Here is a 25,808-nt window from a genome sequence, read left to right on the forward strand (position 1 = left end):
TATAATATCCCAGACACGGTGGTGGACCACTCACTATGGAGAGAAATATTCAGGTCACATGTGTTAGACAAGAGCAACTCCCCTGCGGTCTGAGCTGGACGTTGTCAAGGAGGGGAATGGTGAGGGACTATAGGAACCTGGTAGAGGAATAAAAAAACAAATCTGCAAAGGTCAGAGAGAGGTCAAGAAAAGAAGTGACAAAGTAAAAGTGATGGATCCATGGGTTTGATCAAAAACAAAACTGGAGTTTTAAACATGGTGCACACAACTCTACTGAAAGACCAATGACACATTTTGACCTGTGGCCTCCTGAAGGTCACCAGCTGAACTGCGTCGGTCTTTCAGTAAAGTTATTTAGAACTTGAATGTAGTATCATCTGTACTACCTTGTTTCAAGTTGACCAGCCAACTTTACACAGTTAACATTTTAAGTAAAAAATTATCTTAGTGGGAAAAACCCCCCAGTACTCAGATATTTGAATGAAATTTGGGAAGGCAGTAAAAGTCAGGCTGGGAGTTGTGGGTTTAGTAATCTGTCGGTTCATCTTTTAGATATTTAGTCTCCTCTGTGCACCTTGGGAGTTGGTGAAGTTGTGTCAGAAACGGTTTGGATAACTGTCTGTTGTAACCCATGAATCCACCTGTATGACCCAGGGTTTCCCAACTGGGTTGGCATTATGGTTGTAAAAAAAATCTATATTTTGATATCATCTGAACTAGAAAACTGGATTATTCAAAGTCTAAACCAACTCATTCACATCTGCCCAAACTATAACACTTTTCCTGTAAGTGCGCAGCAATAACAGAGACACTTGGCCCCTTTCATCAAACAGTGAACTGAGGCTAGAAGTTTTAAACTCCAACATCAGAAAACTCAAACTCTGAAGTCAGTGAAATACTGGGAGAAAAAAGTTGTCGAATAACGCTAAAGCTTGGACTTTATGGCTAACAGCCATGTTTACGAGAAGAAAGCTTCTGATCATCAACTCAAAACCAACGTGCCAAAAGTGAAGGTTGCAGGTGGAAACGTCACGGTTTGGGCTGACTTAAAGCAAACAGAACTTAGAAGGTCAGATAGATGAAGAAATGTCTGGAGATTAAACTTTGAGTTTTTGAATCAAATGATCATCAATAAGAAATGAATAGAATAGACTAAGTGTGATGAATGCGTTAAGAAAAGGAGCAGCACACGTCTTCAGGGTGAGGATGGTGCCAGATGTCAAGTAGCAAAACTCAGACATAAAGGAACCGATTTGTTGATCCTGTTTGGATTGGAAGAACCAACCAGCAATAAAGATCCACCACTAAGTACGAGACAAACACACATCTGTTGCTGTTCTCAGAATATATATTGTGTCTCTGAAAGGGAAACTTTTGCTTAATGGAAAAAAAACAAACAATACAACTTACAGCCACTTTATATTGTTTGATGCGAGAAAATTTCCCCTCTTTTCCCTGAGTGGTTTAAACCCTTTATGCTCCATACTTTGGAGCAATAGTCCTCAACAACACAGATCTGCTGGCAAAGGTTTTCCACTTTCTGTCATAATATTTATTCACAGTGAAGCTAATTGCTTTCTGTGTGACAGCAGTCATTAACATCAGCTCCCTACAGTCTATTGAGGTCAAAGACCAAAAGGCCATCAGCAGTGTTGCCAGGCTTGCGGTGGCAGACTTCTTGGCAGCCTTTTATCACCATGGCGACCATTCACAATAGCAGGGAGTGACTCTCGGTCAGTGGAGCAGGCGACAGTGAGTACAAATAAATCACTCCCTCCAGCAGAGTACAATAGAGAGCAGTGTTCTCACTGAGGTCTTTCCTACCTCTTGATCTCAGCATGTGGAGAGACATTAGTACAACCCGGTCAGTCCAGGGTAGTCCAGTTCCAAACGGTTCAGACGACGTCCAAAACACTGAAACTTAAATATGGAGAACCAGCACTGCTCAATGGAACTCCAACAGGGCTCACTCAGAGAATTTTTCTTGAAAAGTGGAGAAGAAAATTGTAGCTCGCATGCAACAACAAGCTGTGCATGCAACAATGTGTGTTTATTTACAGTGCTGTGTGAAAGTATTCACACCCTGTAAACCTTTCCACCTTCAGGCGCATTCTAAGCACAAGTGTATAAAGACATTATGTAATATAAATACACAACAATCACAAAAAAAACCTCATAAATTTGAGACTAATCTCAGAGATTTTCTTGGGGGGAAAAAAAATGTTTTCAACTTTTGAAACTCAGAAATTAAATTTCTTTTTCTGGAACATTTCTGAGATTAATCTAAAATGTCAGTTTTCTGATGGAAATGTACTCATTTTAACACGCTGTCATACATATCACACTTATGCTAAGGTTTTATAAAGTTAGTTTTTTTAAAAACCAAAATTTTGTCAGAAATGTTCCGTTGCTCAAGTCCAGAGCTTATTCTATAATATTATCATTAGAACTGGAACAATCAGTAAGTCATCTTTCCGGCAGCAGCATGAATAACTGCAGCCTTTCCTGGTTATTATACGACAAGAACATCCTACCAGTCCATGCCTAACACTGACTAATTTCACCACGGTAATAATTAAAGGCAGAAACCATTTGCCCCCTGACAGCTGGAATTGTTTCCTTTATACATACAAAGGCACATTTAAATATGACTCTGATGTAGCTATTATATTAACTCAGATGTCTTCAGGCTATACTACAAGCCACTTAGCATTCATTACAGTAAAACACACGGATCCATGTTGCCTTCTATTCAGGTTTGTCTTTCTTAACGCTGCACATCTTCCTTATACATCAGCAGTCAAACCGCAGTTTCTCCCCGATCTCATTAACTCATCTTTAAGCTGCAGTTAAAATGTATACCATAGATTAATTACCCAAAGAGACAAAATGATGTCCAAACTATTAATCAGCCTCCCATCCTGTCCACCCCATTTTACTTCGTCTGCACATTCACTTTCCCTCCCTTTGCTCTCCTCCGTCGCCGGCTTTATCCATCCACTCAGGCAAGACGCTACGTTGGGCTTTCAGTCTCTGCTGGGTTTAGCCGTGCGTTCCTAATCAGCTTACTGTCAATGACACTCAGCCTGAGCTGAAAAGATGATTGAGGGAAGTAGTTTAGCCAATGGCTGAAAACTGGTAATAGCTTGGAGGAGGGGGGTTCAATAAAGCAGAGCAGGATGAGTGAATAAATGTAAGGTTTTGGGAGTGAAGACCAACATGGCAGGAAAAATAACATAACTTCTAGGTAGCAAGGAGCGTCAAAGGAAACCATCTATCACGCTAAAATCAACTTAATGTGAACGTTGTTAATTGTTGGTTAGGCTGCTTATTGTTTTATTTGGCGGATAAAACAGGGATTTTATTCAAATGGCCCAGTTTTTTTTTTTTTTTTACCCCGTAGCTTCTGTCATTATTTGTCTGCATTCAGCTAAGAAAGGCGCGGAGGATGAAGGACGTCAGAGGATGAGCTGCTGTCACTCAACTTAGCTAAGTCAAATATTTAGAATCAAACAAATGCAGTCATGTCTCTGGCCTTTATTAGAAACAGGCTCATTTTAAAGACTACAAATCGAAATAAATTAGACTTAAAAATATTAAACTCTTGTAGCTACATCCTCAGATAACTAACCATAAAATTTCTGGTATATTTGAAAGCTAAACTCAGAATGAGCTAATTGTGAAAAATAAAAAAAGACTTGCATGAAATGTCTCTTAACTCCCATATTTGTAATGTGCAATGACGATTCTTGGGGGCTTATCCAGGATCTCAACGTGCTGTAGAAAAATGACACACACACCCACACAAACACGCTTTTTTGATTTCCATCTGTCCATCTCCACTTATCCAACATCAGGTTGCAACTAGAACTGGCCCAGGAGGAAACCCCAAACACTGAGACTCTCCATTCAAAGTGTTTCCAGATCAGAAAACACTTCCATACATCTTTCGTTCATGAACTGGTTCAAGGGTACCCGAATTTCAGAGCTTTGTTGAGAGCTGAATTCTGTTTCTACGCAGTATTTTCTTTGTTTACACATTTTCCTCTAATTTAATAATCCACAAACCTTTCCACTGATCTCCAACACAGTATTCACTCTCACTGCACCTAACAGAGACATAGAACAGAGAGGTTGACAACCAGGCAGCGACTACCAGAGGATAGTAGATATGACTGTTGAGGGATTCTTGCATGTTATAGAACCATGACTGATCAAAGTGGACATAAACGTAAAACTCATCCAATACTTCTGGGATCTGTCAAAGTATTGCATAAAGGTGGTTCTAAATCTTATATATATAGTGGAATTCCTCTTTGTGGAGAGGCAAGTAATAAGCTATGTCTGCTGGAGGGTTTATAAATGTGTTTAATCTAACAACAAAAGTAGCTTGTGCTAAAAAGAGCATGATAAACTGCAGCAGACTTAACAGACTTATCAAAATCCTTCGGCGTCTCTGAGACCAAACAGCACTCTACATCATTATTCAGAACCGGCTTTACAAAGGCCCTGCAAACGGCAACCAATGAATAGAGATGAACTAACCAAAAGATGAGAGACGGAGCCAACAGTGGGGCTTTACATCCTCTTAATCACCAAACAGCTGCCCCTACAGGGGTCCACTAAAGCTCAAAGATGGCACCCAAAACAAGCGTCAGCTCAAAGGGCTTTAGAAAACAAAGCCATGTAGGAAAACCAATTCCTCCCAAAATCAAGTACAGTGAAAACCATTTAGTTTTTCCTGTACGGCAAACCCAGAACGATTCAATTCTTCTGAAAGAACCAGAGCGGATCTTTTCTGTGATTGCTTGTCGTCAAAGCAACACACAGACAAATCCTGTCTGTGGATTTGAGAAGATGGTTAAAAAAAAAAAAGGAAAAAGGAATATCCCCCAGGAGAGGAGAGGCAAACCGAGCATCTGTCCTCCTGTCGCAGCTGATTATCTTAGTCAGGTGGAAGGAGACGAGGTGGAGCCTTCTAGTGTTTACAGATTGAAGCCAGGGAAAAATTAAACATCCAGGTCTGAGCGTAGCAGAAGAGAAGGAATGACTGGTGTAACAGTAAAGTAACAGCTGCCATCTATCTAGTCTTGATTTAATTGGATATCTGTTAGGGAAAGAGATTATTTAATAGTTTGAGGTACTGAAGGATCGCTAAGCTAACATAGCTATAGGCAGATTTATATGCCTAAGGTGGTAATTATGAGAGATACACTCATCTCTGACATAACCTACTGATTCAACAAAATCTTATAGCATTGGAAGAAAGAGAAAACAGTCAAGAAGGCATTTTTGTCAAAGGACAGCTGAAATCTTCTCAGAGGAGATGAGAAGATTTAATGGGGTTCTACATTCAAAAGGCACACAGTGTTGTCTGAAATACAATCTAAAACAACCATCCTGATGTTTTATGCCTCATCAGTAGAGATATGCTCTACTGATGGGCATACCTCACCTTTCCAGGAGGATCCTACAAATTTCTCTTTGCATTTTTGGAGATTCACAGATACAAGATGACAAATGAATTAATTTTTAGATTGATCGTCTTTGATTGTTGATGGGCCTGCTGGAAGCTAACACCTTTCATTTCTTTCAGTCGGTGAATGCATCATATGTAAGCACTACCAGTTTGAACTTGCACCAATCCCCCCATTTGGTACAGATTCTGCTACTGAGATAAAGAAAAAAAAAAGAGTCAAAGTTAACCAGGTAATTGGTGATCGGCCAGAGAACTGCAATCGGTGCACCTCTACTGAGAGGTCTTTAGCCAAAGACAAAACAGAAATCCTACAAACACTAAAAGCTGATGCCACTCCATTTTTGTTTACATTTTGTGAAGAAAGAAGTTTTGCTCTTGTCTTTTTCAGAAGTTTTTAAGTAATTTCCTTCAGTGGTTCTTGGTGCAGCGCCCTCACAGGCAAGGAGGGGAACAGGCTTTTCAAAGGCTTTGATTAGTTTGACAAGTTCCCAATCAAATTGCGTCTACTGGACTATCAGGAATAAAAACACCGTGACTCTCAGGTGAAAAACTGGTTGGGAACCACTGCTCTCTGTCTCAGCTGTTTGAATATTTCCATGACAGGTAATGTCTGCATGCTGCTCTTCTCCGGGCTAGTGCTACTTGTTGCTTTTGTGGAAGAAAAGACCTACCTGGTGAATACTAAGGTTATTTGTTTTTAGATCCAGCATCATCACTTGGATATTGTGTCCTGAATAGATACTGCAGCATGAAAATCACTTAAAACAACGTAAACCAGATCCAACAACAACAACTCTTCCAGTTCTGATATTATCAAATTTACATTCCTGCTGTTTTGTTAGGAACATCTTCTAGTAAATGATCCAACATGTTTATTAAGCTAACAGGACCACCTACCGTTTTCCCAGAGTGCTGAGCGGCTTGCTGAGGCTCAGCGCGGTTCTAGTGGGCGCAGGTCTGCGGGTGCAGGCGGGCGTCCTGGGGGCCGGCGGCTCCACCTTCGGTGAATCCCCCACACCAGCCGGGCTGCTGCCAGGCTTCACGACGAGGTCCTTTAACACGTCGTAGTTGATCTTGGTGGATATCTTCTTCTGCTCCAACATCTTCTCAATGGCCTCGTCAGCAGTGCTGGCTCTGATGGCAGGGTGCTTTTTTGAGGGCCGTCTGGGCTGTTCAAAACACAAAGGAAGGCTACGCTTGACAAGCTGAAGTGTAGAAAATGTGACATTATTTGAAACTTCTGCCAATGACAACAGTCCCAATCAAACATGAGCTTAAATACCAAAAGACAAAGTTGTTCATCTAAAAAGCAAACAAAATAAACATTTCTACAGTCTGGGAGATAATGTGATACATAATTATCAAAATGGTTCACAAACCAAAAACAGGCAACTTGAGGTGCATTTTTAAAAATTATTTATTTAATCCCCAATTCTCTGAGGCGAATGACCTTCTCATTCTGAAATCATTTATATATTTTAAAGCTTCATTCAAATATTTTCTGTTTTGTTTTAAAGGTTTGACCTAAGAACATCACACTTAGACTATGCAATGTTTTTAAGAAATACTAGCTTAGCACAGTATTTCTGTGCTATTAATATTAATTAATATTAATGTTAATATTAATTAATTCTATATTAATATTAAACTATTAATATTCTTACTTGCTATGATGTGAAAGATGAATTGCTGTAAAACAGACTTTTATTATGACATTAACACGAAATAATTGGCTGCACAGTTTTGCATTCTTCAGTCAGGAAAATTCAGATTTTTCAGCTTTCTACTGGCCAGTCTCCAGTAGAAATGAAAACTAACTGGTCAACTCCTGATTTCCTGATCCAACTCATAATTTTTATTTTTATTTTATCCTACTTTTGAGAGGTAAATGGCATGTTCGTTTCAGAATGTGTTTTGAGTGCAGATTTGGAAATCCTAATTACTTTAAATCAGTGGTCCCCAACCACCGGGCCGCGGACCGGTACCGGTCCGTGGACCAATTGGTACCGGGCCGCGCAAGAACTAATAAAATATGTCCGTTCTATGTATTGAGTCTGGAGGAGCTTTTATTTTGAAAATCGTACACCGGATGCCGAGGGTTGAGTCTTGCGACTGGTCAACTCCTGATTTCCTGATCCAACTCATAATTTTTTTTATTTTTTATCCTACTTTTGAGAGGTAAATGGCATGTTCGTTTCAGAATGTGTTTTGACTGCAGATTTAGAAATCCCAATTACTTTAAATATTAAAAACATATCTAAGGTACAGGTAATAAAAGCCCACCTTTACCCTTTTGTCTGACATTTACTCTCATATTGTGAGATTTTTTTACTTCACATTTTTTTCATTGAACAGATATTTGTGTTTCTGTTGAAATTCCAACAATCAACATTTCCAGGCTGATTAGCTTTACCTTTTTTTCTTTATAGATCCCAAGCTCCTTCTCTTTTTGGATCTTTGCTTCCTTTTCTGCAAACAAGAGTCATTGTATTTAAATAAAAAGACAATTCTGCACTCAAGCATGCTGTTTATGCGGCTTCCAGTACCTTTTTGAGCCTTTAGGTAGTCTGCATTTTCTGCCATCCAGAGTGCAGTTTTGATTTGGACTTCTTTGTCACTCAGCAGATACTGCAGAGATACAATAGAAAATACAGCAGTTAAATTCAAGAAAAAAAATAAGTGAGCGATTTTACAGTAACAAAGTACAGGACATGTTTTTCACATTTGGTTCCAAAATATGTTTGTATAAAGAGTAGTTCAAGAGTGACTCAATCACTGCAGGGTGCTCAGCTTTTGTGGCTGCAAAACAAGTCACACATCCACAGCCATTTAAGATTCATCTGTCAAAGAAACTGACAGCTTTTGGTTTTCCAGGACTAAACTGTGCCAACCAAAAACACTGCAGCCACATTCTGTTTAGAAAAGATTGGATTCATTTTGGCAAACCTTTCATTCACATGTTGGCTTTTCCTGCCACCCAGTTCTTTTGTTCAGAGTCTGAGGAAAGTTAGTGTCAGTTTTCACAAGTCGAAGTCTAATGTTGCCTTGACCACATGCAAAGTTGTAACGTGCTGGGCCCTTTATGCAAAGTAATCAGATTACATTACATATTTATCTTCTTGGGACAATAGGCTGGACTTAGGGACACACCGCAATCTAATTGGCTGGATGATAATACCGTGGACCGGTCAATGTCTGCACATGTCAAGCTGTTGGAATGTGATACAAAGGTGTGTGTGGGAGTGTGTGTGTGTTGATTCAAGCCTGTTGCAACAGACCTACTGATAGCAGGAGACCTTGAAGAGTCTACAGTGCTCAGTTCTCAGTTTTATTAACAAAAACAAAGATCAGATGGGATTCCGTAAAGATCACAGAATGTTGCTTTAAGCCAAAACTGTCCAAAAAAATATACACGTTTTGCATTTAGGAAAAAAACTAAAACTTTTGTCTAAGTATGTTCTACATCAAACTCCTAAAGTGGCATGTTTAGCTTCATCCATTTATATTTTTGAAAAAAATAATAATCTCCTGGTAATTACCTTTTGTTATCAAAATGGCTGAACTTTTCCACATGTTGATGTTGGAAATATTATCTTAGCTACAGATTCATTCTGTGCTATAAATAATCAAACATTCACTAAAGGTTATTGCTTTTTAGACAACATTTTTATTTTTCATTTGAAAAAAAAAAGGACTGAATTGTGCATTTGCATGTTTTAATGTATTTCTAGATCTCAATAAGTTGGTCACGCTGCACAGCACCATGTAAAGGCCTGTCCAGAGGGACGCTGAGCCGAAGTGACCGGGTCAAAACAATGTCACACATCCTGAGCAGCAGAAAGCAGAAGCTCCTCTAGCTGATCCATGTCCGTCCTATTCACTTTCCTACTCCCCACAAAGGCACACATGTTTGATAATAAAAGCAGATGTCTGGATTTGTTTTTGGTTCAATGCTGAAATCTAATATTAAGAGAATGTAGATCTGAAGTTTTGTATTGTTCCAATTCCACATCCTTGTAAAGACGTCAGAAATTCAATCTAGCCATCATAAAAAAATTAAAGTGTTCCCACTTTACATTTGGCTGAACTGTGTGAAATAAAAGGTCTCTAACAATGTTCCACAGAATTCAAAAATTTACCCTGCAACAGTCACCCTGTCCAGCTTCGACGCACTTTAAACATTTGATTTATTTTGTATTTTTTGCGATAATTGTAAAATGTTTTCTTCTATATGTAGGGATGTGTAGAGATGTTTGGCTACTGAGTGAGGATCCATGAAGAGGTTCTACGTACCAAATTGATCTCACTGTCATCTATTCCACTCAGGTCCAGCTCTCCGCTGTCAGCAGTGTCATCTGTCATGGAAACAATAACCAGAACGGACGAGTTGAGACCATATTCTGTTACTGCAGCATTCCCATTCCAGGGTTTACCCAGGGAGAAAAATAACCAAAACATACGTTTCTAACAGTATATTAGTTAGAAACGTTTATACTTTCTAACTAATATAGGAAGTATTAGTTAGAAATACTAACTATAAATAGGCTGTGTAACTGAACAATGTTGACTACATTACACATCATTCAGTTATTCAGAGGCCAATTCAACAATGGATCTGCTCTGAGTCCAGAGTAAATGGACACTTTTCAAGAAGCGTGAGATTCGTTCGTATATACGATTTCAGAGGCATTGTAAAGCAACTATCTCCTTTATAGATTCAAATAAGACTATTATAGTTATTACACTCTAAAATTATTCTAATTTTTATTTTCTTGGATCAATAAATTATTTTGCATCATTGTTTTGTGATTGACAGTATTTTTTTAGCACTGTCAATCAGGCTTGTGTATGTGCAAACAAACTCAAGATTGCCTACTTGCTGCAGCTGTGCTAATGGAGGAAATAACCTAAACCTACTGAAAAACAGTTGCGAGCAAACTATAGCATTCACTGCAGGCTCTGCTATGGGGGGAGGAGCTGTAGAGGAGAGCAAGGGGCAGGAGGGAGGGTGTGAGCATTGGCAGTGTTAAGATCTGCCCCTGGCTCTGATTGGTTGTTTCTGACAGAGCGTTGATTTTCTGCAGATGGCAGTAGGACAGCAGGGAGAAGACAGAGGAGCTTCATTTCTTCACAGATTATCCATCTCATTATAAGGTGAGGATGTAGTTTTAGCAAATATGCAAAAAAAATTTTTTTTTTCTAAAAGTTACCTACTGCAGCTTTAAGAACGTCCAATGAGCATGAGAAGGCAAACTATGCAGACACTTCAACCATCACTATGAAACAAGGAAAGCAGCCATCATTGTTGCTACCGCTTTCTTGCTGCCACATCTGTGTGTCCTTGCATAAACTGGATAACGGTTTCTACAGAACGTATTTTGCATACTTTAAATATTTTGGCCAAAGACATGTCGAACTGTAGCATCTTCCAAACAGATGAAGTCATTTTCAATCAGCAGAAAGAAGAAATCATCTACACAGAGTGAGTCTACAAAATGAAAGCACCATGAGATGAGTGACATGACGGACAGATCAGAGGAAGGTTAGGCTTAAAAATCTGTTGCACATGTTCAGTGTGTGATGTGTCCATCATTGTGTATGAGAATCCAACATTTAAAATGCTAAACAGCAGCCATAAAATGAATTTTCATCAACTAGTCAGATGATAAGCCACATCGATGAAATCAAACTCTGTTTTTATTTGATTCTCCTAAACAGACTGATCAAATCTGCATAACAACACATCAAATTTTCATGTGATGTGAAAGAATCTAGAATGTGAAATACCAAGTCTTTAATTTCTCCCTCAGATCCTCCTGTGCTGCTCTGCCTGATCAGTCTGTGGCATTTAACCCTCGTGTACAACCCTGGAGGAGCGTCAGACCCTCCTTGCTGTTATGTGTTATGTTGGTGGTGTTAGTTCATAACAAGGATCAAGTTGGCTTCCTCTGTGTTACAACCAGGACGGTGGACCCCCACTTTCAATGCCAACTCGAACCCCAAGTTGGCATCAATTGTATCGCTTCAGACTGATACACACAAGGGTTACATTTATCATACGATTAATTAATTCACTGCTTATTGCGACATGCCTGAGAAGAAGCATGAGGAGTTGAGTAAAGTCAAGACAAAGAAACTCAGCCTTTTGTTCTGGACTCTGCACAGCTGCTCCTCATTGAGAAGTGAGGTGGTTGCCTGTGAAAGGAGGCTAATTGTTGCTCAGAAAAAGAAGCTACTGGTTTGTAAAACTTGAGCAAATGTTAGTCCATAATATGTTAAGTGTGAAGGTGCTGATATGGAGTGACTCTCCTGTGTTTTCTGTGTCTCCAGGGTGTTTGGATAAATACTTCCCCGGGGATCCTGGATGGAAAAGTGTGGGGGGAGAATTGTTTGTGAGTTTTTGTGGTGTTTCATGATGGTGCTTATGGTGTAAGGATAAAACATCCAATATGTAGAAAAAGTAAATAGAAATGCTTGTATTTTATGAAAGGTATTTTATTCAAATAGGTGGAAATTGGTAAATTGAGATGGCCTGTGATTTGGAGGTGGTTTGGTCCTTCACAGCTGGGAATATTAAAGGCTGCAGCTGCACCTGTGACATTGTTCTTTGGAAGAATAAACCGTTGCTGTTTCCACCTTACTCTGCCTCAACATTCATCTCCACTGTAAATCCAGCCGCAAAAGGCTGCCTTGTTACAGGGGGTGACAGTCAAATCCGTTGTGACAACAGCAAAAAGAGGGAGTAGTTTCCTGCGTTGGCGCCGCCTGTTAAATGGTGGCTGTCATTTCCTGTCAGGCTGGCTGTACCAAACGAGACGGCTTCCCTTCATCTCCTTAGGCCAGAAGACGCGCATCATCTCCAATCAAAGCAAAGTGCTGTGATGGGCCGCTACTGCACTGGCTGCTGCAGGCCCTGCAGACGCACAGCGTGATGCTGCTGGAGTTCGCCGCATAACAAGCTGTCCTACCAGAATACCACGAGTCTGAAGGAAACATCAGACTGGCTCTGTATCAGTGACACCTGTCTCCTCAAACTGTCAAAGCCCGTTTGTCTGCCACCCAATCATGTCAACCTTTCCCCTGAGAGGCTGTGCCCATCCAGCCATATGGCTGTCAACTTCAATTGTACCAGATCCAAAGTCAGGCCGCGCAGCTGTCCTGGCACAAATACAGTGAAGAGTGTGTAAGAAAGACGCCATCAATTTTTTATAAGTCACAGTCAGAGGAGCCATTAGCCTCATTTCTTCCTCTCGAAACGCAGATGTGAAAATAATTACCTAACAGATGAAACATTTGCTGACTAAATGTAAACAGTTTTCTCCTCGATTGACAACAAAGCCGTTTGGAAATTTCTTTTATAGTATAAATGTTGTACTCCCTGCTAAATGCCACAGGACACAGTGAACGATGGAGACCTCCAATCTCGCTGTTTTCTGCTCCACGCTCATGCTAATCCGCTGATAGCATATCTGATTTTTTGTTAAGTGCTTTTGCCAACTTTGAAACTTGATATTGCTTTTATTGTTGATTCTATGTTGCATTGTATTTTTGTGTTTGATTTGATGTAAAGCACTTTGAAATGCCTTGCTGCTGAAATGTGCTATACAAATAAAGTTTGATTTGATTTGATTTGAAAACATTTAGCGCACTTATCTTTCCCCAAACAAAATTTTCCTGACAAATTGTAAAGTGTTGATTTACGTGGCTGTTTTGTAAACTTTAAGGTGAATAACGTCTGAAGTTTGGGACGAAGTTTTGATGATCAACTCTAAGTAGCTACACCTTTATATTCATGCTCTTATATTAAAGTGAGTATAGACTTTATGCAGGGTTCACCCTGTTTTTTTCCTTCTCTTTTTTTAGTTCAAAGAAAGAACAAAATAAAACAGACGATAGGGAACAAGGTATAAATATAAATACATCATCTAATGGCATCATAGAACATGTAAATTAATGTCCAAGTCAAATTGGTGCTCAATGACTGCAAGGGCAGGTTTAAATCAAATTGTACTGCTAACCGTAAGTAATATTTATGATGAGTGCTACAGAGTTACTGCAACTAACCTTTTAGTTAGCAGTGGCTAACACTTGATATGTTTAAAAGGGAAGTTAGAAATAATGGAGATGTAAGAAGCTATGTAAAAGCTGTGTAGTTTGTGGAAATGCTCAGTTAATTCAGGCTGCTGATAAAGCTGAACACGTTGAAACTGTTAACCCCCATTATGAACAAACCAGATTTGGATATTTCATCAGACATTGCTCACTGAGCCGGTTCTAAAAGTAAAGACAGCTCAACATCTCAGCTCCGTCGTCTGTTGGTCTGTCTTTTAAAATGGCAAACCCTGTTCACATAATTTACTAACACACACACAGCAGGAGGCCAGACAAAAGAATATTAAGAACAATCATTTGGGCAGAACTCTACTATTAATAAGCCCTAAAAACACTGCTATTATTCTAGTTTATGCGTTAGAATGGCAGAGGGGGGCTGAACATACAGAGGGCTTCTGAGAAAAGAATGACTCTCCTCTAATTACACCATTGAGGTCAACCTCTAATTCCACCAGCAGCCTTTAACTCTTCTGTCACAGCCATTTGTCAATTTAAAGGAAATTTTGTCATTTGTGGCTACATACAATGATTGCTATGTACCATGAATCAAGAAGGATGACTAAGACTGACGTCACTCTGTACCAAAACCAATAAAAAGGGAGACGTTTACAATTAACTGAAGGACTTGAGGAGTATAAGAGCAATTACTCAATGTAGTTGTGGCTCTTTTCACTCAGAATGTCACCCATGACACATATTTCCATAGCAATATTAGGTCAAGGAGGCTATCTGGGGACATTTCTCATCAAGTTGCTGCTTGGTTTGACCTGCAATCAGGATGTTTTTTTAAAGACTTTTATTCAAACCACTTTCCTCATATCTGTTCCCATCATTACTAAGATTTATGAATAGCTAAATGCTTTTTAATCCCTTCATTTTTCCTAAAAGGACCATTTTTATGTTTTTCTCTTCTGGATATAGTCATAACAAAAACGTTTTCATGTATTGTATTTTAATCTTATATATATCCATACTCACACTTTTATGTTTGACTATTCCAGCACATTTTCAGTACATATACATATATCCTGAGAGAAAGGATGCAGAAAAATGTTTATTGTTATTTTGAAATAGACTAAATGATACAATTCTGTTTTTAACTGTCTTTAGCTTATATTCATGTGTATTCTAGTAAATACAGACCCTTACCCTCACTTTGGGGCCTCAACAAGGATGAAGGCATTTCCCAGTGTAGCATATTCCATAACCGAGAGGTTCTAGCTAGAAAGTCAGCATTGTTCTCTGTTCTCTTCAGAGTCTAGCTCTGTCCCATTTCACATGAACCACAGAAATGTACTGAGATTGTACTGAAAACAGTGTCCTTTAAACAGGAACTCTCTTCTTATTTGAAATGCTTAAATAAAAACAGAAATGTCCAAATGCTGAGTCTACTTCAGTCAGTAGTAACGTCCACACATAAGAGTGTGGTCATCTCTCAGCATGTCCAGTCAGGGCTATGAAGATGAAAATCTGTCATTTCAGCTTAGATATCAAGTTGATAACTATAGTGTTTCCAAATTAATAATGAAACATAGTAAACAATAGGATTGCTTTATAAAAATAAAAACATTTGTTTTCTTAAAGGGGCAGTATTTTCCAGACACTATGTCAAGTAATTATGTTACATTTAGTTGCAATAAAAATGCTAGATATCACATATAAATTAAAAGAAAATTAACTTTGCAATTTAATGCCTTAAAATTGGGCCTCTGTCTCTTTAAAAACTCCCGTTCTTTCTGAAACTCTGCCTTCGTCACAACATGGTTCCTCTATTAATCCCTTATCAACATTTTTACCAGGATTACACTGAGAAGAAACTGAGAAGCAGTTCTGCCAGGAGTTGGCTAGTTGCTACTGGCTAGTCTGAAGGAGCCTAGAGGGGAAGTAATGGAGGACAGCTGCTCTGTGAGGCAGAAGCTTGGAAACTGCAGCTCTGAGGAGGAGCTACACCTTGAAAGCAGGGCTGGGTCCAACCAGGCGTTTTGCACAGCTGAATGGTTGCCATGGAGATTAAAGGATTTCTCTAACGTGCATGAACAAAGCAAGGCAATTTTTTTTTTCATGAGGAAATAACCTTATAACATGACGTAAAGCTCAAAAAAGTTGATTTTACATAATTTTGCCCCTTTAAGACAGAATGTTGTGAGGTTTCATGGTTTAATGTTTAGCAATCCTGTTGGCAATCTTTCATTGGTTTTCATAAGAATGAAAGAACCACAGCCTCTCCCCACTGGAAGCAAACTGTTGTGATGAATGCATAAAAAGAGAAGCAGGGGTCACATACGTTTACCTAACTGACACCTAAACACAAAGACAACTCAACTTTTCTGCTGGCAGGAAATAACAGAGTGCAAGTAATTGCAGCCTTTGTCACTGCGGCCCACAAGCAGTTGCACAAATAAAGCCACTGCAGGGACCTGTCATACGTAACCCATAATTACCTCATTACAAGAGTAGGAGGCTCTGTGTACCTAACCTTCCTTATCTGGGTGTGCAGAGGCGCTGATGGGTGTGATGTAATGGTGCCATGCTGCTGCATCAGATCTCAGGAAACGTGTTTTTATGGCTCTCAGTGGGAGGACGGGGTGGGAGTTGAATGTGTTCTGACGGGAGAGGAAGGGTTGTCTAATGCACGGAAAGAATCTTAGGAAACTGTGGCTCACTAGTTTGAATATGTGGATCCAAGTATCACAAAAGTGTTCATTGCTGAACCAAAAGCTGTTTTTGATGCATTTCCCACAGCTGCACTAGACGGTAGGAGGATTTCCTTCAGAATTTGTAGAGATCACGGTGGCTGGCGGATAAATAACTTCGACTGAAGTTTACTCAGAAATAGAAGATTAAAAAGAACCAACTATTCAAACATTTTTGAGAGTTTTGAATGTTTAAACCAGTGGCTGACAATGAGATTCAAAGAATCAATTTTTTTCTGCAGCTCTATCATTCAGAGTAATATTTAATCAGAAGCCTATACATCATAAGTGATGTATAGGTTGCCCACACCCTCTGCTAGGCTACAGCTAGTTCCCCTCAACATAGCCTGTCATGGATGCTAAGGGTACTTAGCATGGTCACTGATGACTGTGGAGAAACAATTTTCCTGTAACTGTAAGTTGTTTCTCCACCATTAGCACAGCTGCAGCAAGTACACAAGGATAATTGACAGCGCTAAGATACTCCTCCTGGCTCTGATTGGTTGTTTATGACGGAGCGGTGGGTTTTGTCAGACAGCAATAGTGGACAGGAGGTGGAGAACCTCTTTTTTTCTTTTTTTTTTTTTTTTTTTATACAGATTATCTGTCTCATAAACTGTCAGAGCAAATATGTGACAAAACATTTAAATAAAAATTATCCATTGCAGATTGAAGGGATCATCAATCAAGACAATTCAGGATCACATTTTTCCCTCAAATATGATGGCGGCCCACTTTCCTTACCATTTTTAATAATGCATTGGACAGTTCTGCAAACTCCTTACATGTTTTGTCTCCTTGATGTGTTCCTAATGTAACTTTTCCTAAACACAGTAACAACTTTTACATAACCATAGACTGTGTCTTTCTTCACGGCTGTTAAATGAAGAGTTACTCCTTACAGTAACTCCAGTACAGTAGTTAGGGTTAAATAACGTGTTGACTTGCTGAAAGGTAATTGGCTAAGCAGTAATTATCCAATTTACAATATCGACAGCAAAGGCGAATGTATCATCATACTGATGCTTGTTCATCAGTATTTTTATGTTTTTATTATGTATAATCGCTGAGATACCAAATAACCAGAAATGTTTGGAGCGAGTCGTTTGTGTGTGGATGGGAGACAGTCGGCGCATTATGGTTACAGAGCCAATCACAGTGGGCTGCTAATGGAATGGGCAGGTCCCAACGCAAGAGAAACTGGCCACAATCTTCAGATAAGTATATCTAGTAATTAGGGTTTAAGGCATAATTAACATAACTGGGGTAATTCTGTTGGCACATCACTGTGCAACATCATAAAAATAAAAGGAAACTGAATTTAAAAAAATCCCAAGAAATGAGAAAAACTACATAAAAATTACCGGCTGAGTTTCTATTGACAAACTTACCGTTCTCCACGTCGTCCCCGACAGACGGGGTTTCTGAGAGGTCCAGAGAGGATGAGGAGGACATTCTTCCCAGTATGGAAGCCAGTGAGGGACCTTTTCGCTTGGGGACATTCTCCTCCTGGTTCTCCTCCTCCAACTCTCCCCCCTCTAGTTTGATGAGAGCCTCTAGGGTGAGCTCTTCCAGGTTTCTACCAAAGTGCTTCGCCACGGCCTGAAGCTCGTCGCCTTCGTTCGGTTCCTCCTTAGATGACGAGGAGCTATCGTCATCACTAAAGACATCTGAGGGGAGAAAGCATGATGTGAAGACATGAAGAAATCAATTAAGTATTGATCTGTGACACCAATTAATTTAAATCTAATGCAGCAGAACAATCCTCACACTGGGTTTAGTTGAAAAAAAGAATGCCAGATTTTGTCTTGAGCCATTTGAATACATTATCGTGCAGAAACTCTGTTAACAATAAAAAAATTAAAGGCTAATATGACAAAGTAAATCAGCCACTGTGCTGTTTTGATCTGCCATGAGAGCAGAGTGACTGACAGACCTGCCCACCAGGTCACACCTGGACCTACACTGCTAGGTTGCCAAGGTTGTATTGTTTCACAACCTATTGATAAATGTTTTTCAATAAAACAATATTGGAACATTGAGGGTGTTTTTTTGACCATATTACACTTGACAGTGTCAGTTATTAAAAGTAAGAAAGAAAGAAAGAAAGAAAAAAAGAAAAAAAAAAGGAAAAAAGAGAAATCGTTACTGGTCCAAAGTGGAATCATCAGGTCAGGCTTTTTCAAGATTGGTGATTGGTCAGAAAACTGCAACCGGTCATTAAATATGTACCTGGATGAGTTAAGTATTTTTTTTAAAAAAGACGATAATTTTGACCATTTTAACAACAGCTTGAGAATAAGCAATAAGTTCGAAATACTGACTTTTAAAAATTAGTTGGGCTTCTTTGCACAAACTAACTTTCAGATCTGAATGCCGGTGTGATTTCACCCACCTTTCTTGGTGTAGGCAGCGTAAACTCCTCTCAGCTTGGGTCTGCAGCTCTCCAGCTCTGCATCTATTTCATCCTGGAACTCCTGGATCTCGTCTGATTCAGGGAGAAGTGAAGCAGTAAAACATTTCTGATCTACAGGCCAGATAAACACACTGGATTCTTTGGACGTTTGGTTGATTTTGCAACCTCAAACTTTGGAGAACTTAATGGGATTTGTGTTAAGCCAAGATAAAGTGGTGGACAATTATGACGAGGAAAGACATGATAGATGGTGTTTAATTTCTACATCTGAAAACGGGTTTATTGTGACATGTCTTCTTGTCTGCATGGCTGTCCAAAGTTTGGTATCAAATGTAATAAAATTGATATGAATATGTTTGAAATGCACTGTAGAATATGAAAATAAACTAAGATTCCTAGTAGAAGTCAAAGTTACAGATCAAAGTCAGCAAACAGAATTTGATTTGACCTTGAGAGTCAGATTTCCATTTGGGACAGCAATATTATTTTCATACCTTCAAAGTCACCTATCTTTTTCTGGAGCTCCAGTTTCAGCTAGAGGGGAGAAACAAAATACCAAATTATACAATGAAAGGCTTTTCTAAATCTGACCAGTAGTACAGGGTGAGAGGATAACAGGAGTCTGATGTCGATGCTGACACCAGACACGGCTCAGTGATTTAAACCTCTGGTTACGTTCAAGATTTTGTTCACTTAAAAAAAACGAACACAGTCTTAATTCTGATGTGGAGAGATAGAACATTAACTATGGAACCAGAAAAACATCATTTCACAGAACAGCTAAAAACCGAGTCAAAAACATATCTGAAAAATAATTTGCCACCTTTATTTGGTTTCTTTTCTTTTTTGGATCAGACAAATTTTACTACCAAACAAAAACTGGAGGTGGAGAAACTTCTTAAAGAGACAGACTGGAACATTTCTGTGACATGAGCAGCAATTATGTTTGCTGAAAGTAACAAATATTTTATTTTTCATTGGAAATCTGTTGGGGCTTTTTTCTGAAAGCTTGAGCTGAAATCAGTCAGGGTGACTTCACAACTTTATGGAAGAACTGTTCTGAATTCTCTGACCCTCATGTTTATTTTAATGTACAAACGGAACAAACTGCCTATGAAGTTACTAAAGTTATTCATTTTTCAAAAGGTCAGGCTTTAAATTATTAATTGCAAAAACAAAACACTGGAAGAAAGGAGACACATGGACAGAATAAAGGAAGCAAATGGAAGGAGGAGGTGAAATGATGAAACGAAGGAAAGAAGCAGGAAACAAGGCAAGAAGAACAAGAAAAGGAAGAGAAGAGAATCAGGACACAAGGAAGAAAGAAAATAAGGATGACAAAGAAAGGCAGGTAGAACAAGACAAGATGGGAGGAAGAAGTGGTTGACAAGAAAGTAAAGGAAGGTAGACCTAAAAAATAAAAATAAAAAAATGGAAGAAAAGACAAAGAATAAAGGAATGTGATAACGAAGAATTGCAGGAAGGACACAGAGAGAACGAAAGATACATAGAAGGACAGAAGGAGGAACATTAGGAAAAAGGTTTGGACATCAGGGGGTTAAGAGAGGACCAAAACAATAATGGAATATGGAAAATATTCTGGCAATTCAGCCGTTTCTCCACACCATTTTCTTTTTCCACACTTATCAAATCTAGAAAAACGTTTTGTGGAGGCCAGGAACCCTCACAGATACCTGCTGGTCTTTGTTCTTCCTCAGCCCGGCTGTGAAACACGGTGGGTCACACTCCTCGTCCAGATCTACCTTCATGAACTCCTCTATGGTCAGCTGACTTGTGGGCGTGTCCTCAAACTCCGTCAGCCTGTTAGAGGGAATATAAAGTCTTAAAAACCCCATACACACTCACCGGGCGATGCTGGCGCAGTTCAATACAGGCAATCAGAAAAGCTGGGAGGATTTCTAGAAAGAGGAGGGCCCAAATCAAAATCTTCTCAGCTCACCTTTTCCTCAGCGTGCTCTCACAGACCTTCACCACGTTCACGATTTCTTTGGTGGTGCGACAAAAGTCGTGCAAACGAGCAGCAACAAGTAGAGCTGGAAAAACAGGCAAAAAAATAAATGAATTAAAAGTTTTTACTTATCCACACCCATGGACAGCTTTGCATTTTATGACATTACAACCACAGAACTTTATGTGGCGGAGCGTCACAGAAAGCAGGAGAGAAGATGAAAATAAAAATACATTTGAATCTAATAAATGCTTTAAATACATTTGAATATATTTTTAGAAATCATAAAATTTAACTTGGATTTCAATTATTTTCAAATTGTTCACTAAAGTATTAAGCTCATTTCAATTTATTATGCAATTCATTGATTAACTGATTAATTGCTGATTGCCATTTGTTCACTGCTGTCCTCTGATGCATTCACAGAACAACCAGACACTAAATTAACCACATATGGAGTCACTTACCACTTAATGTGTAAAAGCAGCTGGTGACACTAGATTTTACTGTATTGTGTCAGAGTAAAATGGGCAAAGCACAAAAACTCAAATTTATGTACAGTTTGTTCTCATCTTTACTGTAGTGTCTGATAAAGCAGAAGTCTTACACTGCGTTATAAGGAGAGGTATGGATCCCAGAACAGAAGACCAGATATGGAAAGTGAACATGCAGAAAAACACAGTTGAAAGTTAGATCTATATGTTGGGGAAAGCTAGGTATGGTACAGTATATGTGCTGACTAGAGGTCTATTAAAGATCAACAGGAAATTCTGCAGTTGGGACTGATTCCTCAGGATCTAAAGTCGTATCTGCAGAGCCTTTTCCCCGCAGCACCTTCAGCCCAAAATCATTTTTAAACCAAATATAATTTTCCTTACACTTTATAATTATATGCAACTATGCTTTGGACTATAAATACATACCCAAAATACATTTAAGTCTGTAATTTTCATGGAAAAAAGCCTGAAGATTTTAAAGCTGCAGAATGTAACTTCTATTATTTTTTTTAAAGGTGTTTTAAACATAATTGTTTAAACTGTAACCATGACAGTATGAGACAGTCTGAAAAAAAAAAAAGAGAATCTCCTCCACCTCCTTCCAGTGGTCCTGCTGCCATCTGCAGACACACCGCTCCCGGTCAGAAACAACCAATCAGAGTCTGGAGGAGGGTTTTAGGGCTGTCAATCATGCCTGTGTACACGCTGCTTAATGTGTTAATAGAGCAGAAACAACTTACCGTTATAGGAAGACTGTTTATCCGCCATAATCAGTGGTCATGCTAACTTTAGCCTTAGCATTCATGGCAGGCTCTGCTATTGGAAAGAGAGCAAGGGGGAGGGTGAGAGCAGTGCTAAGACCCTCCCCCTAGCTCTGATTGGTTGTTTATGACCAAGCGGTGTATTTCTGCTGATGGCAGTAGGACCACTGGGGGAAGCCAGAGATGCTAGATTTTTTAGATTATCTGTCTCCCATCACAGCATGGTGACAGTTTTAAGAACTATTTTAAAAAAATTTTTATTTTAAAAAGTTACATACTTTGAGGAGGGAATACTTCTAAAGGGCACTGTACAATATAACACATATTAAAAGGAAGACTAAAATGCTTTATCTTGTAACAAAAGTACCTAGCAAGTGTATATTGCAGACACTGAGCAGCAGTAGCCAGAGAGCAACATTTTCTTTTGTACACCTTAAAAAGTACTAACAAGATGGGAGGCACCTTATGGCACTGAACCAACTGTCAGCCCCCACACAAAATCATTGCTGCATAAAAGAAATAACACTAACATTATGCAATGAGCGGCCATGCGAGGCTTGAGGGAGAACAGTTACATAACCGTCATTAGGCTTACAGCGCTCAAGAGGCTGTTAAAAGATGTATGCACCAATCTTCTTCCATATGCAGCACGCTTCTAGCAGCTTTTAGGAGCGAAAGGACGGCTTCAGTTGGAAACCACACACAGGCAAACACATTTTCTTTTCTTTCCACTGTTCTGTTCCTTTTCTCAAGCCGTTATCCTATGACCCATCATTTGTGACTTAAGGACTCACCTGTGAACAACAAGGAGCGCAGGAATGCTTCTGCTGATCATTTTAGAAACAGATTACTGCTCTTTGAGCCTCAGTGTTTTTCCCTCAATGATTTATGATAACCAATTAATTATTGAGGCAGCGCAGCTGAGGAACAGAAAAGGCAGAACAGTCAGACTTGTGTGTAAGCATGCAGGAAGTGGAGGAAGAAAAGAAAAATTGTGATTTTAACGTGTCAAAGGTAAAGATGGTCTTACACTGACGGACAGCTGAGCTCAGCACAGTACCAGACCTAATGTAGAGTTACATGTTGTCCAACTTAAACATGGAGGCTTAGAAGAAAACAGCAAAAACTATCTACATACATAGAAATGTGCATATATATAAATCTATGGACATTGTTCATGTCTAGTAGGGAATGCTAGACTCCCTACTTGAAAAAAAGATGTCAAAATGTCTGTAGTTATCTACACATGATTAAAAATCCTGTCAACACAAGGGAAGAAGAGGAACTTGTCCAAATGAGAGGTTTAGATGCTCCTGAAATTATCTGCAGAAAAACTTAATTATATTTGAAGTGCCAAATCTGAGTCATCAGCTGTTGTTCTACATCACAGGGACTATTACTGTAAGTGAATGAAGTAGTACAAAGGGGAGTAATTGAAGCGTAGATGCTTAAAACTTTACATAATTATGTCTGCCTTGTCTTGACTGTGAACAGAGACTTAAAAAACAAACTGTAGTTTACCCAGCAAAAAACTTACAGATATAAAGTAGAAATAATGGAAATTGGTATTGAATCAGATGATTTTCAGCTTTTTGATTGTTTGGTCAGAATTTTTTTTTTTTTTACCCAGAGCAGAAAATGTAATAAGCAGGGCCAGCATTGCAGTAACAATAACCCCCATCTGAACTCTGCAGTGAGGGAGAAAGAATTAAAAGTAGCTATTTTAAGCATCACTGCAGGACAGCAGGACTTTCAGCAGTTAAATGCTGAACAAAGTAAAGCAACGTTACAATGTTTTATTATTTCCCCTCTCCTTTTATGTTTTTGTCCTCCATTTGAAAAAATGGACAGCCCTTAGACAACTTCAGAGTTAGAACATTAGTTTGGATTTTTGAGATGATGTCCTAAGAAGATATAACTGGAAATACCTTTATATGTAACACAATAGGTGTTGCATCACTGTAAGCTCATGAGAAGCTATACATTTTCAAGTGCTGTTCTTTTTTAAAATGGAAAAATACTCATGCACATTTTGTACATTTAAAAAGAATCGTCTTAATTGCACATTTCTTTGAATCAAACTATGCTACTTTTGATAACTCCACAGTACGATATTGTAACTTTGTCCTTACATATTATTCTTAATTTTCTTTGTTTTTAATACCTTATCTTAACATGCCTTCATGCCTCATCACTTTGCTGCTATTACACCCAGATTTTCCCACTGTGGGACAATAAAAGTATTTCTGTTCTATTCTGTTCCAGCTGCCCCGTAAACAGTTGCCGGCTAACAAAACTAGCATAATTTTCAAGCAACCATAAAACATACCAACATACCATCTGTAATGCTGTTTCACAACTGACTGAAACAAAATCAAAATCACTCCATTCCTGGCAGTACTATAGAGATGTTGTTGATGTGGGAATTATTAAGCTAGCAGATACCACCAGGCTAACCACACGGGAACACAGTCACAGTTCATTTGATCAAAGTGCAATGAAACAACACTCTCATAGAATGTTAACTTCAGTTAATGCAGCATTTTATCCCACTCATATAAAGTTTTTCACTTCGAGTCGTTTTAAATAGCTCAAGTTAGCTAAAATAAATAGTGTACCTCTGATTAGCCATTAGCCTTCCACCACACAGATGAAATGCTAACTGTGATGCAAACACTACTGGAGGTCAGATAATTTTTTACATTCTTTAAAAATATATCCTTTACATAAAAATCCAAATAAACTAAACTTTCTTGGCTGGGAAAGATGTTCAAAAAAAATAAAAATAAAAATCTAAGATCACAAATTTCTCATAAAATTGTTAATGCACAATGCAATCCACAATTGCAGCTTGAAACACTGAATACTAATTATAACATGAGTTCAAGGTGATACTTTGGCAGCCATAATATGCTTTAGGGGCAGGTTGCCCAACTTAATTTGTGTCAGCTTGCAGTTTGTTCCCAGACTCTTATGTTAAAACGGGCCATTTCGCCACAATGTCAGCTTCATTTACACATCCCATATAAGTGCCGCAATTACAAAATGAAGATGGTTTTGGTACCATAAACATATTCATCTTGTGGTGAGTAAGTAGAAATGTGCTCTCTCTCCCAGTTCCCTCTGTTGAAACCCAGCACAGTTCATCATACATCGTTTCAAATCCAACTTTATCTCTGAGCACAGTTTTAAAACCATTACCGCTAAAACCTAAAGCCAATTGTCATCATGAGCCAGAAAATCCTCTCAGTCATTAAACACTAGTTTTCTTTGCACCGCATTGTTTGCAATATTTTTCTATAATACTAAAACCACGGCTGGTAAAGGCATTTTGTGCGTGACTTTTCTTTATGCCTTTCCTGTGTTCGATAGTTTTAGAATTGGTTTCCTAGAATACTGTCAGAATATCAGAAATTAAAAACATACCATGAACGCGGCGCGAGTTTCCAGCCAGGTCATTGTTAGCCGTGTTTCCGTCAATGTTTTTTTATGCGCATTTTGAAGTATTGCATGAAAAAATTCTGATGGACACGGTAAAATTTTAAATAACTTCCTCAATTTCGCAAAAACGTTTTTACGCTTGGAAAGGTTCTAACTCTAGGCCTCCAGCCCAAAAGGGAGGACTGTCGGCTTGAAGTTCCCGTTCCAGCACTTTTGGCCGGGATGGGAATGGTGGAATGCTCCTGTCCACTGGTGGGCTGGTATCTCACAAGAAGCATGAAACTTTCTGGCTTGTGCTAGGCGGAGATCTGATTTGAGCTGCAGCAGAAATAAGCTGAGAGAAATATTTTGTAGGCTGTAGGATTATTACTTAAGAGTGTGGGGTGGCAACTGCAGTAGAGGTTGGTCCATAGGAGGCGCTGTGGCGTCGACCTCCCTGA

At 39.0% G+C, this 25,808-nt stretch overlaps 1 protein-coding gene across 1 annotated transcript in view; it reads right to left on the reverse strand.

Moving 5' to 3' along the window:
* The window catches only part of LOC122846096 (transcription factor IIIB 90 kDa subunit-like), a 66,696-nt gene that overhangs the window by 4,720 nt on the left and 36,168 nt on the right, over nucleotides 1–25,808 (reverse strand). The window contains exons 8-16 of the mRNA XM_044142846.1: nucleotides 20,661–20,754; nucleotides 20,395–20,521; nucleotides 19,195–19,234; nucleotides 18,680–18,772; nucleotides 17,676–17,954; nucleotides 9,773–9,834; nucleotides 8,026–8,107; nucleotides 7,893–7,948; nucleotides 6,377–6,648 (exon numbers count right to left, since the gene is read on the reverse strand). Coding sequence (XP_043998781.1) covers nucleotides 6,377–6,648; nucleotides 7,893–7,948; nucleotides 8,026–8,107; nucleotides 9,773–9,834; nucleotides 17,676–17,954; nucleotides 18,680–18,772; nucleotides 19,195–19,234; nucleotides 20,395–20,521; nucleotides 20,661–20,754 — 1,105 coding nt within the window. The remainder of the gene's footprint in view (nucleotides 1–6,376; nucleotides 6,649–7,892; nucleotides 7,949–8,025; nucleotides 8,108–9,772; nucleotides 9,835–17,675; nucleotides 17,955–18,679; nucleotides 18,773–19,194; nucleotides 19,235–20,394; nucleotides 20,522–20,660; nucleotides 20,755–25,808) is intronic.

The sequence above is a fragment of the Gambusia affinis genome, linkage group LG16, assembly GCF_019740435.1.
Source record: "Gambusia affinis linkage group LG16, SWU_Gaff_1.0, whole genome shotgun sequence".
Classification (NCBI taxonomy): Eukaryota; Metazoa; Chordata; class Actinopteri; order Cyprinodontiformes; family Poeciliidae; genus Gambusia; species Gambusia affinis.